This window comes from Polypterus senegalus, chromosome 12 (assembly GCF_016835505.1).
Source record: "Polypterus senegalus isolate Bchr_013 chromosome 12, ASM1683550v1, whole genome shotgun sequence".
Taxonomy (NCBI): domain Eukaryota; kingdom Metazoa; phylum Chordata; class Cladistia; order Polypteriformes; family Polypteridae; genus Polypterus; species Polypterus senegalus.
The window spans coordinates 12,846,443-12,866,950 of record NC_053165.1 but is presented as its reverse complement, the minus strand read 5'-3'; the positions used below and the strand labels follow the sequence as shown (position 1 = coordinate 12,866,950).

General features: G+C 41.6%; 1 protein-coding gene across 2 annotated transcripts in view; it reads left to right on the top strand.

The window, feature by feature from the left end:
- The window catches only part of appl1 (adaptor protein, phosphotyrosine interaction, PH domain and leucine zipper containing 1), a 68,355-nt gene that overhangs the window by 15,566 nt on the left and 32,281 nt on the right, over positions 1-20,508 (top strand). For both annotated transcript variants that reach the window (XM_039771280.1, XM_039771279.1), the window contains exons 2-9: positions 29-127; positions 5,048-5,107; positions 7,975-8,046; positions 11,808-11,895; positions 14,768-14,809; positions 16,353-16,411; positions 19,066-19,212; positions 19,317-19,399. In XM_039771280.1, coding sequence (XP_039627214.1) covers positions 29-127; positions 5,048-5,107; positions 7,975-8,046; positions 11,808-11,895; positions 14,768-14,809; positions 16,353-16,411; positions 19,066-19,212; positions 19,317-19,399 — 650 coding nt within the window. The remainder of the gene's footprint in view (positions 1-28; positions 128-5,047; positions 5,108-7,974; positions 8,047-11,807; positions 11,896-14,767; positions 14,810-16,352; positions 16,412-19,065; positions 19,213-19,316; positions 19,400-20,508) is intronic.

Sequence of the window (20,508 nt, the reverse complement as noted above, 5' to 3'; positions counted from 1 at the left end):
AACTTTTGTTTTTTCTTTTCCAATTTAGACACGATCATTGCTGGGTGTATTTGAAGAAGATGCTGCCGCTATCTCCAGTTACTCCCATCAGCTTCATCATGCAATGCAGCGGATATACGATGCACAGGTAGCTTGTTCTGTTTTGAATATCTACATTCTAATAATTTTATAATTTCAATATTGTGGGAGTTCAGGGTGATGCTTTTAGATGGGTGCAGAATTGGCTCAGACAAAGGAAGCAGAGGGTGACGGTGCCAGGAACCTCACCAGAATTGGCTGATTTTAAGAGTGGTGTCCAGCAGGGGGCAGTGCAGGTGCCGCTGCTACTTTTAATTTACGGGGTGGTCCAGTTCTAATTATCCAGATCCAGATCGTCTGGATGACTTTGATTTATGCGGGGACGATTCCAGTTCAGCGAGAAGACGATTCTTCGTGTCGTCAGTTCGCTCACTTCTCGATGGTCCGGGATTTTTTGGGTGATTTTTTTTTTATGTAATAAACTTAATAAGTTATAGCTTAATGAAAATTGCATAATTAGATCTGGACTATCCTATATATAAATGATAAAGATAGGAATATAAGTAACAAGCTGGTTAAGTTTTTAGATGATAGGCTGATTGGCAGATAATTTGGAATCCGTTAAATCATTACAGAAGAACTTGGGCAGATTTGTGGCAGATGAAGTTTAATGTCAGAAAATGTAAAGAATTACACACAGGAAGTAAAAATGTGAGGTTTGAATGCACAATGGGCGGTCTGAAAATTGAGAGTCCACCTTATGAGAAGGATTTAGGAGTTACGGTGGACTCGATGCTATCAACTGGCAGACAGAGTTCAGAAGCCATTAAGAAGGCTAACAGAATGTCAGGTTATATAGCGCCTTGATGTGTGCAGTACAAGTCACAGGAGGTTCTGCTCAGGCTTTATAACACACTGGTGAGGCCTCATCTGGAGTCCTGGGTGCAGTTTTGGTCTCCAGGCTACACAATAGACATAATAGCACAAGAAAAGGTCCAGAGAAGAGCGACTAGGCTGATTCAGGGCTACAGGGTTTGAGTTATGAGGACAAATTACAAGAGCTGAGCCTTTACAGTTAATGGAGAAGGAGATGAAGAGGAGACCCGACTGAAGGGTTTATAACGTTGAAGGGAATCAGTCCAGTGGATCGAGATGGTGACTTTAAAATGAGTTCATCTAGAATACAGGGACACATTTGGAAACTCGTGAAGGGTGAATTACACACAAACATTAGGAAGTTTTTCTTTACACAAAGAACGATAGACACTTGGAATGAGAGACCAAGTAGTGTGGTGGACAAAAAAATGATGGGAGAAAATAAATTTGAGGAGAGAATTTTTTTTTTTGTATGTTTTATTTATTTTATTTGAAGGAAATAACATTGCATACACTCAAGTTGACCTAATACAACAATGACGTCATAGTCAAACTAGATTCTTAAAAAAAAAAAAAAATCATAAAGTTTAGAAAAGAAAGCAGGACCAAAAAGAGACAAAAACTATAAAGACAGAATTTTAAACCCCGACTTGTGAGAGAGAGAGAGATAGGAGAGCCAAGAGCATCGGCAAAAATAGTCCTTTTCACCCAATATAAATGCTTATTCTAAAATTTTATAAATCAAACCTTGCCATATTTAAAAAAAATTTTTGAACAGATCCTGTAATCGAGAATTAGATTTTTTCCAATTTGCAGTAGTATTGAAAATGAGTTACATGCTGAAGGTGGGTTGGGAGTCCTCCAGTTGAGCCAGTTGAGACCGCCTGCTAGCAGTGTGTTCAAGGGACAGTGACGCCCATCAGTCTTCACGGTCATTCCAGGTGTACCTTCCAAAGGTAGCAGATAGCACAATCAAATATCAAGTAGCACTGGCTGAACTTGACAGAAATACTGTACAGGTAGTCCCCAGGTTACGGACATCCGACCTATGACTTACGAACAGGGCCGCAGCTGCGACGCATGCGCTCCATCATCTTCGGCCTGGGGACACTGCAAGCGGTGGCTGGAAAGGGGGTGCGATTTCGCTGCTCGCGCAGTGTAGTGTCCCTCGGGCGGCTCCCGGCGGCAAGCGGCTTCACTGCCCGCCCACCACACAAGGCTGCCCCATTTGTTCTTGGTAATGCTGCAAGCGGTTGTGGCTGAACAGAGGCCATTGAGGGCGAACAGGGCATTTGGTAGCATTGTAATGTGCATCGGAAGGCTGCCTATTGAATGGGGGCGATTCACTACCCGCCTTTGGCCGCACCGTGTTCGTTTCTCGGAGGGCGGACGCTGCCGGCAGCATGCTGTAGTGGAGGTGACTGTGAGGTGGGCTGGTGATGAACCGCCCGTCGATGGCCCCATTCATTGTCAATAGCAAGCCTGCTTGTACTGTTACTCATGTAGCAGGAAGTTGTCTCTTGTCAGTACACCAGACGTGCTGACGACGGGTGCCTTCCTGCTGTGATAGCGTGTGCAGAAGAGCGCATCTTAACCTTTTGTCTTCACCCTTCAATTGACCATTTAAAACGAGCAGATCAGACCCCCCAGGCATACAACACTGAATAATCAAAGGCTGAATCTACTTTAGAGTCAGACCCACTAATTAGTAAGTAATGGATTAATTACAAAAATTAGAGCACCTGGAAAAGTAAAATGAAAATACTGTTAAAAAGGAAAAAAAAATACATTATTCCTATATAACTGCTTGGTACATTTTAATATATATATATATTTTTTTTAGCAAACTTAGTTTTCTAATTTCTATATTTTCCCCTAAACATAGAATTTGGGAAATAACACATCACTTAATTAGCCCAGGAGTTCAATTAAAAACAGAAGCTGGTTGGAACAAAAACCTGCAGCCACAGGGGGACCACAGGACCGAGTTTGGGAAACACTGAACGAGAGTAACCTCAAGAGCAAAAGATTAAGTAAACGTTCTTGACACAAGATAAGCTAACTAATTCCTAATGACGGCGTGTTTCCTCAAAAAATGTGTATAAGGAAGTGTGTGTTTTTTTTTTTTTTGCCTAAACATGTTATCTAATTTTAAAAAGTAGTTACGCAAGCTTACATATCCTGTATATAGTATATCCACCCATCTATTATCCAGCCCGCTACATCCTAACTACAGGGTCACGGGGGTCTGCTGGAGCCAATCCCAGCCAACAGAGGGCGCAAGGCAGGAAACAAACCCCGGGCAGGGCACCAGCCCAACGCAGGGCACACACGCACACACCAGGGACAATTTAGAATCGCCAATGCACCTAACCTGCATGTCTTTGGACTGTGGGAAGAAACCCACGCAGACATGGGGAGAACATGCAAACTCCACGCAGGGAGGACCCGGGAAGCGAACCTGGGTCTCCTAATGGCGAGGCAGCAGCACTACCCACTGCGCCACCATGCCGCCCATATAGTACCGTATTTACGCGTGTACCACGCGCACATTTTTCCCAAAATTAGCATTAGAAAATCAGGTGCGCGTCATACACGAGGAAACTTCTTCTGCGTTGGCTCACTCGCTTGCTCTCTCTCTCTCTCTTGCTCGCCCACTCGCACTCTCTCTCTTGCTCACTTGCTGGCACTCTCTCTCTCTCTCACTTGCTTGATCGCGCTCTCTCTCTCTCTCTTGCTCGCCTCTCTCTCGCTTGCTCGCGCACTTGCGCTCTCTCTCGCTTGCTTACTCGCACACTTGCGCTCCCTTTCTCGCTTGCTTACTTGCCTCTCTCTTTCGCTTGCTTGCTCGCCCACTTGCGCTCTCTCTTTCGCTTGCTTGCTCGCACACTTGCGCTCTCTCTCTCGCTTGCTTACTCGCACACTTGCGCTCCCTTTCTCGCTCGCTTACTCGCTCTCTCGCTAAATGCTTTCTATACAATCACAACGCGCGTCGTACACGGGGCAAAACTTTTTTTTGCGATTTTCTTTGTAAAAAGTAGGGTGCGCGTCTTACACGAGGGCGCGTGGTGCACGAGTAAATACGGTATATACAACAGGGATTTAAATAGAGGAGTTGCATAGAGTGCACATAGTTAACACAGAGACATGTTAACCATACAAGTTGTTATCCAGTTTCTTATCCTTCTTGTGCGCTGAGCACCTTTATTTTCACAATGAAACGTATGCATAGTTATGGCTAGTCTTAGTATATATGAGGGGCCACTTACTGATCAGAGCTCACAGAACTGGATAGCGGTTTGTGTAGCGATTGATTTGAAACATAAATGTAAATGGTATAATATTGATTGTATTAGACGGAGTGGTGGCTCTGAGGCTAGGGATCTGCACTGACAATCGGAAGGTTGTCGGTTCGAATCCCGTAAATGCCAAAAGGGACTCCGCTCTGTTGAGCCCTTCAGCAAGGCCCTTAACCTGCAACTGCTGAGCGCTTTGAGTAGTGAGAAAAGTGCTATATAAATGCAAAAAAATATTAAAAAAAAAAAAAATTATTTAGTCTGGATTTAGTGATGTCTAATTCATTGTAACGTTATTCATGAAAATCAATAAAATTAAAAAGTACAGGCTAGATTATAATAATTTTTTCCTCATCGGAATTATTTAAATGACTCCACAGTGGAGGCTACCTTTGGTGTCAACTAATTTGCAAAAATGAAATCTAAAGATGTGTTACGCAGTGTAAAATGTTAGTGTGACTAGATAATTGTACACCAGTGAACATCATCAAACCTTCCACTGCTAAACTTTATGTGACACTAATTTGTTTAAAATCTGCAAATCAATCATTAAAATCGTAAGAAAAGCAGGTGTTGTCATTTGTATGAGTGCCTATGCAGGGCTCTGCTGTATTGAATTGCACTGTTAAGAGCACAAAAGGATGAAAGCGCAGGAAGAAAAGTTCATTCAGTCTACTTGGAACAACTGCATTACTGCTTATAGTCGCAGGGTAACGACATTTTCTTCTCTAAGAAGGCACTTTTAACAATTTCAGATTCTCATCACTCACAATCTGAGTATAAATCTGCCAGGTTGAGCTTTCCCTTGCTGTTCTGCTCTACGACATTAATGTCATTTTTTTTTTTCTTCTTCACAGAATGAACTGAGTGCCGCTACACACCTCACCTCAAAGCTGCTCAAAGAGTATGACACTCGGGTGAGTTCCGGCTTTATTTTGGTGTTGCAAATTGTTACCGCGTCAAGATAATTTGAGGCAGCGAGTTTGTATTGCCATTGTAGTTATTTATCTATCCTTATTTTTTCCCAAGCTGTGCAAACCATTTAGGTTTCTTTGGAAGCTGAGGGGGTTTATTCTGGGAGCATCTGTGGCTTGGCAAGTTCAGCTCAACTCGGATATACGCCCTGGGCAGCACTTACTGACATTTAAGCTAACATTGATAGCTTCTTGTGGGGTGTAAACGTACTAAGTTTATGATCCTCCAAACTCGCGGTGAGATACCTTTTATGATACCAAAACACAGACACAAAGAACAGATGCAAATATTGCAATACCAATCGAAAGAACTGTGTTTGATCCCGGCCTTCAGATGGTTAGTGCTTTGCGGTTTGAGTGCTGCATACATGCGCAAACGGCAACTCACTACAGTCTGGTGAGAAATCCTGTGGCTGGCAGCATACCCTGTTTCCACAGATGTGCGGGTGCCCAGTGCAGGTGAACTACTATGTCGTATGTTTTTTTTGTTTGGCCATTTTAATGTTGTTGGAGATGCTTTTGTAAGCGATGTAAAAACAGATCGTTTTCATTGAAAAAAGCACCCTTTTTATATGAAGATGTAAAGTGTGGAGCTAGTCTAAGATGTACAGTATGGAGTCTGTCAGGGTTGTACCTTAACATGCCTTTCTTTTAAACAGATTTGAGGCATTACAGATTGTCTCAGTGATGACTAATAATTCCTGGACAGTATTTCTTTTTTTTTTTTCTCTTTCAGTTTAGATTATTTTGCATTTATTGAATTGAAGGTTGGCACAAGTTGATTTACATATTGGAGCCTGAACACATTGTGGCAGGCGGCTGGCGTCCATGCCCAGCCGGGACGCCCCTGCACACTATATTCAGGGGGTGCAGCCCTGGACAGTGCAACACCTCCCCCTGGACGCTAGATGGCCGCCTCCCTGGGCTGGAGTAGTCCCACAGGGCTCCCTTGGAATTGGAGTTGGGTGCAGCCCTGTTGGGTACTGCCAGGGGGTGCTGTGTTTGGGACTCCTGAGCCTGTATGGGCAACAGATTCATCACACCCGGAAGTGCCGCCGGAACTCGGTGATCAAACAGTTGGAGCACTTCCGGGTGAACTATAAAAGGAGCCAGCGACCACCCTGGCACTCATCGGGTGGAGGAGGACAAGGTTGCTAGGGAGGAGTGGTGGTGCCAAGGAGGAGAAAGTACTTGTGCTTTACTGGTAATTTACTAGTGCTTGGGACTGTGTTGTGGCTGGGGGGATTATCGGGAAGATGTGCCCTCCAGCTGAAGATAGATAAAAGTCTTTTTATGTTACACGTGATGTTACACGTGCCTCCCGTGTCCAATCTGTGTCGGGTCAGGCGCTATATAGCGTCTTCTCACAACATTCAAGTTAGGGCTTTATTCTAGGGGACGCGTTATGTTTAGTTGATTTGGTATCAGGGAGAGAATTTTCACCAGTTGAAGACATGTAGACCTGTTTATTATGAGCTGTCTGACATGACTGGTTTGAACTAAACATTTGAATTTGATGGTATAAATAACAAACCCGGTGGGCTTGGTCCTCCCTAGCTGATTTACAACTTTTAATTTAAGCACTAACACTGTGGTGACTTACAAATTAATATCTTGGACACTTCTAGAATGTTAATATGTGGCTCATTCATCATTTTAAATGGTAATGGCAGGGATCATAGAATGTTTGTATTTTATGAAAATTATACGCCTAACGTACACTGACTAAAGTATGAATGCTTTGTCTGATTAAACCAATTAATATTATTGTTATTCCTTCTATTAGGCTAGGATATGGTATGCTCCAGGTTGCATATACAGTGGTACCTCGATATGCGTCCTTAATCCGTTCCAGATCCTTGGACTTATACCAACAACAACAACAACAGCAACAACAACAACAACAACAACATTTATTTATATAGCACATTTTCATACAAACAGTAGCTCAAAGTGCTTTACATATTAAAGAATAGAAAAATGAAAGACACAATTATAAAACAAAATAAATCAACATTAACATCGAATAAGAGTAAGGTTCAATGGCCAGGGGGGACAGAAAAAACAAAAAAACTCCAGACGGCTGGAGAAAAAATAATAAAATAAATAAATAATAAAATCTGTAGGGACCAAACCAAACCGTCCTGTACCAAACAGGACGTATGCCAAACTAATTTTTCCCATACGAAATAAAGGGAAAATGATTAATCCGTTCCCATGTTAAAAAAATCCTATTGTTATTGGCATACTATACATTAATGGGGTTGTATAAAATAATTTAAACACTGCTTAATACTAAAATACATAAATACAAAAGCAATTAGATGAAATAAATGAAAATTTAACCTTAATGTACTTTTTAATAACATCTTTGTTTTTCACAATCGTCGATACCGTCGTTCTCGGCATACGGTGTGCAGCAGCTATTTCCCGGATATGCATGCCACCTTCATACTTTTCAACAATCAATTCAAATTTACGAGAAAAAACACAAAATTACGTGAAAATTCACAGAGAATTATAGCGCAGGTTGTTCACTGAATGCTAGCAGCTGGCGCACTGACGCTTGTGGGCAGTCGTGGCTTTGTCTCGAGAGAGTTAAACAAGGGTAGCACGCGAGTCGTATTTCAAACAAAGGTCATATACCAAGCAAGATTTTCGCGTCCAAACAGGACGTATACCAAGTTGGATTTATTCCAAAGCGGACGTATACCAAGGGACCACTGTAAATTACTTCTTGGTCAGTTCTCCTTCTTTCTTATTATTTGAATTAAAAGTAAGAATAATTTTGTTTTCATCTTTTCTTGTAGCGTTTCCCACTAGGCAGTGACGATGAAGTTATGAGCTCCACTTTGCTGCAGTTTTCCAAAGTCATAGATGAGGTATGTCATTAAATGGCTTGAGCACTGTCATTTATATATACATTATACATATATTGTGGCATGCGGCCGGGACGCACCTTCTACTTATGTTCCAAGGGAGCAGCCATGGGCTCCTCGGTACCTCCCCCAGAACGCTTGGTGGCAGCCTCCCTGATTCATGGTGATGCCTCAGTTTCCTGCAGGGTTTCATGGGAGTTGGAGTTCTCCCCAACCCTGTGGGGATCTGGGGTGGCCGCCAGGGGGGTGTCTGCATGGATCCCAAAGCCAGCATGAACACCTCTACAGCCCCTCCCGGAAGTGCAATTAGCACCTGCTGATCAAGCACCTGGAGCACTTCCGGGAGGGCTATAAAAAGAGCCAGCATCAACCACTCAGGAGCCAAAATCGGGAGGAAGAGGACGAGGGTGCTTGGGAGGAGTGGTGGTGCCAAGGTGGAGAGTTGTGTGTCTTATTTAACTGTTTTTGGGACTGTGTATTACCAGTGGGTGACGGGGAAGACGTGTGCCCACAGGGGAAGAAAAATAAAAAGTGTGTGTGCTTGAGCATGTCCCTCTGGGTCAGTCTGTGCTGGGTCGGGTGCAATATGGCGCCTTTTTCACTATATATATATATATATATATATATATATATATATATATATATATATATATATATATATATATATATATATCTATATATATATCTCCCCAACATCAGACAGACTGTCTTGGGCACAAGTATCAAATGAACAAAACAGTGTTTATTGTGGGAAACTCTTCTTTTATAAATGTTTCCCGCCACAATACAGTATAAAACAGAAGCAGCGCACAGCAACTCTTTTCCTTCTTCTGTATCTCTCACTCTCTGTCACAGTCACTGCCTCCACTCTTTCATGTAAACGTTGTCCTCCTTCCTCTTGATTCCAGCACCTTGAGCTGTGGTAAGCAGCTCCTTTTATGTGAAACCTGGGAGTACTTCTGATGTCACATAATCGCTCTCCAGGATCCCTTCCGGGTAAGGCTTGAGCCTGAGAAGGTAGGGCTCGTTAGTCCCCATTGCACCCCTTAGTGGCGCCCACAGAACCCAACAGGGCTGAGTCCAAGAACTCCAGTTCCAATGATGTCCTGTGGGAAACTGTGACACTACTGGACGCTGCTGCAACCCAGGAGGTTTGCCATGTAGTGGTCTGGTTGAGTCAATGCCCTGTGCATGCTGTCTCCCCCTGTCCTTCCATGTTGAGGGTGGCCCAGCCAGGCAAGGGTGCTTGAGGACCCTCATGATTTATATGTATTTATACTAGCAGTACTATACTATACTAGCAGTCCCTACAGAATCAGGTACTTGAGAACACAAGCATTGTACCATTTGAACTAAAAGATTTTTTTTTTTATTTAGTCACTTAAATGAAACCTGAGTATTTTCAACTAGTTTACAGAGAAGATGAGCTGCAAGAATGATATCATGTTCTTTTAGCTATTCATGATAAATATTTAGAGAACAAAAAGCACAGATATTAAATTTACAGTTTTTCTTGTTCCACATTCTGTTCAGTTAACAATATAAAATAAAATCATTCACATTCACAGATTTATATTTTACATTCAAATTTGTTAGTTCTTTTACTCTTGAAACATTTCTCATACGCAGGCATATTCCTTCAGTAATAAAAAATCATCTGAAAGCTTACTTGTGTAGCGTCGGTTAATTGGATCTCTTCTGACGTCTAAATGGGGAGCCTCAGGGTTAGGTGTGACAAATGCAGGCAACAGCACAAAAAACTCTGTAGACGTTCTTATCTCACTCAAGACAATTCAAATGAGTTGTAGGTTTTCTCTACGTATAAGTGGATGCACAGCTTGATTACTGGTAGTAGACTCCAGTTTTTCCTGTTTCAGCTCTTTGTCCATCAGTCTTCTAACCTACTTATCCAGTCGGTCTGCTCGATGTCTACGGTGTGTATTACTACAAAGCCATTTAATATGTTTAGTGCACTGGAGTTCATACTTTGTCAGACTTGATTTCATTGTAACATTTTGTTTTAAAAGTCCTATAGATAAGACACATTCATGACTTATTACACAATTGAAAATTACCTGTGAAAGACACATTGAGCTTTGTTTCTCCAAGAGTATTTTTAATACTGGAGTAAAAGAAAAGCTTTGAAGTAAAGATTCAGAGAAGTTCAGATGTGAAGCTCAAATGAGGTTTAACATGGCAATGAGGATGCCGATAGTATGCCAAGGTGGTGGAATAGGCGAGGTGGCAGGAGGGAGAAAACCACCTAGAAGTGACGAGACTTGGAGCAAGAGGGCCCAGGTTTGCAGATAGGAATCCCACTCCATAGCTGGTACAGTGTAGAGAGAACGTGTTTTTCCCCCATCCTGGTTTCCTTTAGTTTTTTGCTTATTCATAACAATTAATCGTTTCTGATCTCCACACAAATTTACTGTAATACCAAAGGCAACTCGAGTAAACACAATACGCATCCATCCATCCATTATCCAACCCGCTATATCCTAACTACAGGGTCACGGGGGTCTGCTGGAGCCAATCCCAGCCAACACAGAGTGCAAGGCAGGAAACAAACCCCGGGCAGGGCGCCAGCCCACCACAGAATGCACAGATTTATTGAAGGAAAAAATTCACCAACCGCTACATCCTCAATGTAAAAAACGTAATTGCCCTCTTAGCAGTCAGTCAACTAATAAACCAAATTTAAATGATAATGAGTTAAATTAGATCATACACTCCCAGGTTTGATGGCCGTTAGCCCCACTTCAGTAGAACTTTTCTAATAATGTGAAGTTGGGTTAAAGGCTTCAGCAAGCAGCACACTATGCCTCGATCAAAAGAAATTGTAGAAAACCTGAGAAAGGAAGTTATTGAAGTATACCAGTCGGGAAAGGTTTACACAGGAGTCTCTAAAACCCTGGGGCTCCAGCAAACCACCGTGAGAGCCATCATCTCCAAATGGACAAAACTTAGAACAGTGCTAAATCTGCCAAGCAGAGACTCCCAAGAGTGCAAAGAAAACATGCGTGGGAAGTCACAGAAGAACCCAGACAAACATCTAAGGAACTGCAGGCCTCGCTCAGCTCAGTGTTCGTGATTCCACCATTAGGAAGACGCTGGGAAGAAACAATACCCTGGGAGAGATGCAGGGCAAAAACCACTGCTAACCCAGAGGAGCATTAAGTCAAAAAGCACTTTGATCTGCAGAGGCAGGTGGTGACAGTGAACCTGCTCAAAAATGGGTGTCTAACTTTATGTCATTATAGTTATAGGGCATAAATGTGTCTTGTGATATTTAAGGATAGTAAGACATCTTTAATAAATATTTTATGCTTTTCTGGATAGTAGTGTATATGTAAATCGAAGATGTAAGCTTCCAATAGAAAAGAAAATTGTGAATTCTACTAGAACAATATGTGTGTCCAATAGAAAGCCATGCACATATTTTAGTTGTTTCTCCAAATTAGAAATAAAAACAAAACTGGGCTGTACATCCAATACTATATGATCTTTGATGAATTGGCCCATAAATCAGGATGTCTGCCCATTTTCCACCATTTCTGATATTTAGTGACCTCTCATGCCTCTAGTTGAATAGTGAAAACCTAAAAAGCTTCATTGCCACTTTAGGACCAGGCTTGTCCTGACATTGCCCAAAGTTAGACCTGTTGCATTTCAAATTCCACAAAAGTGTTGTCCACGTCTTAGCAGTGATATCCATTTCACTGGTCCGCTACCATTTTGTTTGAAACTGTGCTTTGTCTTTCCAGCTCAGCTCCTGCCATGCAGTCCTGTCCACCCAGCTTGCTGATGCAATGATGTTTCCGATAACCCAATTCAAAGAGAGAGATCTGAAGGGTGAGTGTGATGTAATGGTGACCAAGCAATGCAGATTATTGTGTGATGTTTCGAAAACCAAATACAGTGGAACCTTGGGTCACAAACGTCTCTGAACACGTACAAATCGGGTTACGACCAAAAAGTTTGCCAAACTTTTGCATCTATTCACGACCACACACTCGGGTGACGAACAAGCCAGTTTCCCTTCCGGTTTGTACGCGCCAAGTTTTCCGCACGTGTTCAGTCTCTCCTTGTACAGTACATTGTTCTTGGTGCATCACACAGAGGGGCTCTCCCTCAAAACTGTAACCTCCTCTCAACCCAGCATCCTCCTGTGGTATAGTGGGTCCAAAGCTCCCGTCAAAAAGGCCAGTTATATTAAATAATCACCGCACTTACGGATTAGCAAGGGGGCGTGGTTGTGTGGCTGAAGCGGTTCCTGAGGAGTTTGTGATGTGGGCGTTTCTCACCTAAGTGCACAGGTGAGAAGCGGTCCGCATCCGTAATTGTTCCCAGGAGCGTCTGATTGCCACGACTACCACGCCTCTTCATAAATAGAAGCGCGAGTCGATTAAAGGGAAAAAGAAGAGAGCAGGAAAGAACGAGAGGTGAGAGAGAGAGGGGGTGAGGGGGGCTCACATGCATCTGAGCAAGGGGCCTGGGTGTTTGTCTCAGCGTTATTCAATGTTTGTACATTTAGTTTACTGTTATACTGTGCATAACTATTTTATAAATCTTTAAAGAAAATACATTTACATACTGTACAGCTCATACTGTCTGGAACTGATTAATTGGATTTACAGTGGTGTGAAAAACTATTTGCCCCCTTCCTGATTTCTTATTCTTTTGCATGTTTGTCACACAAAATGTTTCTGATCATCAAACACATTTAACCATTAGTCAAATATAACACAAGTAAACACAAAATGCAGTTTTAAATGATGGTTTTATTATTTAGGGAGAAAAAAAATCCAAACCTACATGGCCCTGTGTGAAAAAGTAATTGTCCCCTTGTTCAAAAATAACCTAACTGTGGTGTATCACACCTGAGTTCAATTTCCGTAGCCACCCCAGGCCTGATTACTGCCACACCTGTTTCAATCAAGAAATCACTTAAATAGGAGCTGCCTGACACAGAGAAGTAGACCAAAAGCACCTCAAAAGCTAGACATCATGCCAAGATCCAAAGAAATTCAGGAACAAATGAGAACAGAAGTAATTGAGATCTATCAGTCTGGTAAAGGTTATAAAGCCATTTCTAAAGCTTTGGGTCTCCAGCGAACCACAGTGAGAGCCATTATCCACAAATGGCAAAAACATGGAACAGTGGTGAACCTTCCCAGGAGTGGCCGGCCGACCAAAATTACCCCAAGAGCGCAGAGACGACTCATCCGAGAGGTCACAAAAGACCCCAGGACAACGTCTAAAGAACTGCAGGCCTCACTTGCCTCAATTAAGGTCAGTGTTCACGACTCCACCATAAGAAAGAGACTGGACAAAACGGCCTGCATGGCAGATTTCCAAACGCAAACCACTGTTAAGCAAAAGAACATTAGGGCTCATCTCAATTTTGCAAAGAAACATCTCAATGATTGCCAAGACTTTTGGGAAAATACCTTGTGGACTGATGAGACAAAAGTTGAACTTTTTGGAAGGCAAATGTCCCATTACATCTGGCGTAAAAGGAACATTTCAGAAAAAGAACATCATACCAACAGTAAAATATGGTGGTGGTAGTGTGATGGTCTGGGGTTGTTTTGCCGCTTCAGGACCTGGAAGGCTTGCTGTGATAGATGGAACCATGAATTCTACTGTCTACCAAAAAATCCTGAAGGAGAATGTCCGGCCATCTGTTCGTCAACTCAAGCTGAAGCGATCTTGGGTGCTGCAACAGGACAATGACCCAAAACACACCAGCAAATCCACCTCTGAATGGCTGAAGAAAACCAAAATGAAGACTTTGGAGTGGCCTAGTCAAAGTCCTGACCTGAATCCAATTAAGATGCTATGGCATGACCTTAAAAAGGCGGTTCATGCTAGAAAACCCTCAAATAAAGCTGAATTACAACAATTCTGCAAAGATGAGTGGGCCAAAATTCCTCCAGAGCGCTGTAAAAGACTCATTGCAAGTTATCGCAAACGCTTGATTGCAGTTATTGCTGCTAAGGGTGGCCCAACCAGTTATTAGGTTCAGGGGGCAATTACTTTTTCACACAGGGCCATGTAGGTTTGATTTTTTTTTTCTCCCTAAATAATAAAAACCATCATTTAAAAAATGCATTTTGTGTTTACTTGTATTATATTTGACTAATGGTTAAATGTGTTTGATGATCAGAAACATTTTGTGTGACAAACATGCAAAAGAATAAGAAATCAGGAAGGGGGCAAATAGTTTTTCACACCACTGTACATACAATCCTATGCGGGAAATTACTTCGGGTTACGACCAGAGTTTTGGACACGCACAATAAAGGCAATTCAGTCTGATTACCCAATGTATAAATGTCAAGTCTTTCATTTCATATTTGTTGATATTGTTGAGCTCACATAATCCAATGTTGCCTGATTTTATCGTGAAGTTATAGTGCAAGACATGGCATTCTTGGTTTCGGACCTTTAATCTTTACTGAACGTTACATTTTTCCTCTTATCAGAACATTCAGGCGTAATGTTAATTATATCAGCTAGGTCAAAACAAACAATAAATACATTTTGTAAGGGTTTGAGCAAATGTGGTTAGCTTTCAGAAATCTCACATAGTGTCTTTTGTCACTCCATATTAACTGTGATGAACTGTGTTACTGTCTTAGAAAGCCACTGCACCTTCTGTCTTCTATATCTGTGTTAATGATGTACATTTTAGTTCATATGTCTGTTTTATTCTTTGCAGAGATCTTGACATTAAAGGAAGTTTTCCAGATATCAAGCAATGGTAAGCGTTTTTTTTTTGGTCTTGGTGTTTGTGTTATATGGAGGTGTTTGGGGGAAAAACCAAAAAAAACTTTTCTGACATGCTCATCCTTTTTGGATCCGAAAAGAAAATGTGGAGTAAAATATGCCTTACTTAAAAATGGGGAGTCCAGCATTAGAGAGATGCTTTAAATCAGTGCAGGGGTTAAGCAGTGCAGAACTCGATCAGTTATGTGGCAGATTTGTATCAAGTTTTTATACTTTAATTTAATTTAGCTACGTTGGCCTGGTGCCCTGCCCGGGGTTTGTTTCCTGCCTTGTGCCCTGCGTTGGCTGCCATTGGCTCCAGCAGACCCCCCATGACCCTGTAGTTAGGATATAGTGGGTTGGAGGATGGATGGATGGCACAAAATCAAATACTAAAAATAATTGAAAAACAGTTTTCTGGAATTCAACTTTAGCTTCGACCAAGAATTTTTATTTAGGTGCATCACTGTTAAGGCAGATTTCAAAATGCCGTGTTACGTGATTAATTGTATGGTTGTATTAATTAATGACATTATCACAATAAGGAAGTAAATCTGTAGGATAAATAGCTAATAGTATTATCATCTTTTCCGTCACTCTGTGTATTTTATTATTACTATTATTATTTCAGCCACATCTCACTAGTATTTGTCATATCTGCTTAGTGAGAAGTTAAGCGAAATTACATCTTTTTCTGACTAACTAGAAAGATTACATTATGCAAGCTTTTGAGGCAACTGGGGGCCCCTTCATCAGTCAAGTTGCTCTTTTTTTTTTCTTGACTAGAAGGTAGACATTTATATTTATTTTTATCATTATATGAATATTGATAGACAGTATTCACCTCCTTTTTAGTTTTCTAGTTAGCCAATAAAAGGTGTCATTTTGCGTAACTTCTCTACAGACATATCTCTTTTTAAATATACATATTTTAAAGTAATTAGTATTGTAATGTTTTTGTGAAGTACAATGAGTTGCACTGAATTTTTGAAGTGTGCCATACAAATACAATATGTTTATTATCCATCCATCTATCCATTTTCCAACCCGTTGAATCCGAACACAGGGTCACGGGGGTCTGCTGGAGCCAATCCCAGCCAACACAGGGCGCAAGGCAGGAAGCAATCCCACCGCAGGACACACACACACGGGACAATTTAGAATCGCCAGTCCACCTAACCTGCATGCCTTTGGACTGTGGGAGGAAACCGGAGTACCCGGGGGAAACCCACGCAGACGCGGGGAGGACATGCAAACTCTCCGCAGGGAGGACCCGGGAAGTGAACCCAGGTTGTTACTATTATTTTGTTAGTAGAACTGGATTGGGTGAGTCCAGTGATGAGTAAGGCTAGATTAGTAAGAAAAAAGTTTTTTTTTTTTCTCTCCATCTCTATTACTCACATCCCATTCTTAAAGAATACTAAGTGTGTGTTAGGAGTTATTTGCCTGCTGGTGTTTCATTTGCTATTTCATTGACAGAATACTTTTTAGCACTTTTCCAAATGGGTTTTCTGTTTGTTTGCTCTTTTCCATTTCAGATCATGATGTGGCTATCAACCGATACAGTAGACTTTCAAAACGAAGGGAGAATGAAAAGGTTTGTGTTACCATTACGTGTTGTTGACAATAGAAATGTCAAACTCTAGATGGTGCGTTGTTTTTTCTGGGTCAAACTGAGTGGTTTGATACAAAAATGCGCTCTGTTCTGTATTGTTTAACATATCTAAATGCAAATACCAGGGAATAAAACCTGAAACTCTGATCTCTCGTCTCATCTTCATCTTTTGATCTCACACACAAATGTCATTGGTGCCCAGCAAAAACAAATTAATTGGCCTTGCTATTCCAGTACCTCTGGAGGGGACTCTCGTTGCTTTAGTGCTGGAGGCCGGCCAGAGCATAGATCATCACTCAGTGAGATGTTGCCATAGCTCAGTTCTGCAGCCCATCCCTTGACTGTAATATGTGAAATGAGGCTGACCTTAGTCCATGTTGACTAAGTGAGAATGAATTCCTGAAGGCCTGTTGATCTGTAGCATTTAAAACGTTATGTGACAGTTACAATACCCGATATTGTGATTTGACGTTGACTTGGATCTGAACCAAGAAACCAAGTGTCAAAGATTGTGTGTGATCACGAGAACAGCATTTATCCTTTGACCCTTCCTTCACTCTCCCCTTTATTAGGGTTCAGAATCTGACAGCATGGTGCAACACCAACAATCTGGTGTTAAATACCAAAAAGACCAAAAGTTATTTTGGACTTTAGGACCACCAAAAAGACCAATCACAGTCTGATAACAATCAATGCAGATGCTGTACAGAGAGTTTCTAGGAGTCACCATCTCAGAGGATCTGTCCTGGGCTGACAACAACTTGGCTAGAACAGGCAAAGCACAACAACGTCTCTATTTTCTCAGGAAGCTAAGGAGAGCTGGCCTCCCCCAGAAGCTGCTGGTTAATTTCTATAGCTGCCCTATAAGAGTGCATCTTAACTAACTGCATGATGGCCTGCAGGTACAACAGCTACATCACGGCTGCTAAAGAAGCCCTGCAGTGGGTCGTAAAAACAGCAGAGGCCATTATTGGGAGTGAACTGGCATCACTCGAACTCTTGTATAAGACTTGCTGTGTGAGAAGGGCCAAAAACATTCTCAAGGACAAAACTCATCCTGGAAATTCTTTGTTTGAGCTCCTCCTGTCAGGAAGACGCTCTAGGTCAATCCGTGTACGGACAAACAGACTAAAAAAGGGCTTTTTCCCATCTGCCATAAACTTTCTGAACTCTGAATCTCCACAGTCTGAGATAATTTTTAATTGAACATGTGCAATAAGCTATACTGGTAATGTGCAATATACTAATGTATTACAATATATAATATGTAATGTACTATTCACTGACGACACTGCTATCGTGGGCAGGAGAAGGAGTATAGGAACCTATTGTTAAATGGTGCGACTCAAACCACCTACAACTGAACACCAGCAAAAGCAAGGAGCTGGTGGTGGATTTTAGGAGGCCCAGACCCCTCATGGACCCCGTAATCATCAGAGGTGACTGTGCAGAGGGTACAGACCTGTAAATACCTGGGAGTGCAGCTGGATGATAAATTGGACTGGACTGCCAATACTGATGCTCTGTGTAAGAGAGGTCAGAGCCGACTATACTTCATTAGAAGGCTGGCGTCCTTCAACATCTGCAATAAGATGCTGCAGATGTTCTATCAGACGGTTGTGGCGAGCGCCCTCTTCTACGCGGTGGTGTGCTGGGGAGGCGGAATAAAGAAGAGGGACGCCTCACGCCTGGACAAACTGGTGAGGAAGGCAGGCTCTATTGTAGGCATGGACCATACAGTCTGACATCTGTGGCAAAGCGACGGGCGCTGAGCAGGCTCCTGTCAATCATGGAGAATCCACTGCATCCACTGAACAGGATCATCTCCAGGCAGAGGAGCAGCTTCAGTGACAGACTGCTGTCACCGTCCTGCTCCACTGACAGACTGAGGAGACCCCACACTATGTGACTCTTCAATTCCACCCGGGGGGGGGTAAACGTTAACATTATACAAAGTTATTGTCTGTTATACCGGCCTCACACTCTCCACCTTGCATTTTTGAACTTGCACTGCATTTTTATCACCGTTTAATTAATATTGTTTTAATCAGTATGCTGCTGCTGGAGTATGTGAATTTCCCCTTGGGATTAATAAAGTATCTATCTATCTATCTATCTATCTATCTATCTATCTATCTATCTATCTATCTATCTATCTATCTATCTATCTATCTATCTATCTATCTATCTATCTATCTATGCAATAACAATTTATACTGCTGTACTTTGAGCAATAATAATTTGATCTGGTTACTTGATCACTTAACACTGTACTGTATACGACATATTTGGAATTATTTGACTTTTCTTTAAATGCACCTTGGGGCTGCCACAAAAAGTAATTTCGTAGTGTTCTACAATGACAGTAAAGTACTTGAACTTAACAGTAAAGCAATATTAAAAGTGTGAATTAGATTTTGTTGCTTCACATATTACACTTTTTTTCTGAATATAAATAGCCACCTGGAAATGCAGTATTGGAGACAAATTGCAGTATATTGCAAACTTTTTGGAGCCTGAATAAATAGATGAAAATTAGTTTGGAATCTGTAGTCCTACTTTAAATGGATTCAGTTTTTAGTTGTACGTGTTAGGATTTTAATTTATAAATGATCTCTGGTGGATTCTTTTTCTAGGTCAAGTCTGAAGTTATGGAGGATGTGTACACATCTCGAAAGAAGCAACATCAGACCATGATGCATTACTTCACCGCACTAAATGCACTTCAGTACAAGAAAAAAATTGCACTTTTAGAGCCTCTTCTGGGATATATGCAAGCACAGGTTCTTTTCCTTCCATTTTGAACATTATGTACCTTCAGTGGCTCGGCCTCTTTAAAGGCATACATGTTTAAAAAAAGAAACTCATTTCTCCTTCTCCTTTACAGATTAGTTTCTTTAAGCTTGGCTCAGAAAATCTAACCCAACAGTGGGAAGACTTCCTTACGAACATCGGAACCAGTGTGCAAAAGTAAGATTTAAGTTTTCAGAAATGAAGTTGGCTTTTTATGTGTCACTGCCCAGGATGTTATCTTTTCTTCCTTTTGGCTCAGCTTTCCTGATTGTGTAATCTTTCCCTGAATGGGACAATACTTATTGTTTGCCTTACACGTATGTAGCCTGAGCTGATCTTTGCATCCATCAAAAAGCTAGGTATTTAATTACCTTTATTTTTTGTAAATTGGGCAATACCCCCAATAAATGAAGTGGGTTGTTATGGTACCAGAAAGATATCGAAAAAACAACTTTGCCACCACCACCTAGCAGAAGCCTAGCACTTGGTCAGCAGCGATTACACTGTAGATGAATGCCAAGAGTTGCTTGATGCTTTTTTTTTTATGACTGCAGTGTGACACTAGGAGGGGCTCAGTAAATAAGAATAAAGAATGTAGGCACAATGCCAGTTTTCTTTAGAGACTGCCAAGTTGTTTTCCATTTTGCTGTTTTTCCTTTTTAATTTTCTAGTTACATTTTAAGTAGAGGTGCACAGATTGAGATATTTATGGTCAATTCCAGTACCATTTTACCAGTGTAAATGTATTTGCTATTGAAACAGAGCACCACATTGGCAGTGTGGTGTTCTAATTCTGGTAGGAGACTGTTTGCTGTTTAATAAACTGCTCAAAAAAATTAAAGGAACACTTTGAAAACACATCAGATCTCAATGGGAAAAAGAAATCCTCCTGGATATCTATACTGATATAGACTGGGTAATGTGTTAGGAACGAAAGGATGCCACATCGTTTGATGGAAATGAAAATGATCAACCTACAGAGCCCTGAATTCAAAGACGCTCCAAAAATCAGAGTGAAAACATGATGTGGCAGGCTAGTCCATTTGGCCAAAATTTAATTGCAGCAACTCCAAATTGTACGCAGCACTTTGTATGGCCCCTGTGTTCTTGTATACATGCCTGACAACATCGGTGCATGCTTCTAATGAGATGACAGATGGTGTTGTGGGGGATCTCCTCCCAGATATGGACCATGGCATCACTGAGCTCCTGGACAGTCTGAGGTGCAACCTGGTGGCATTGGATGGACCAAAACATAATGTCCTAGAGGTGTTCTATTGGATTTA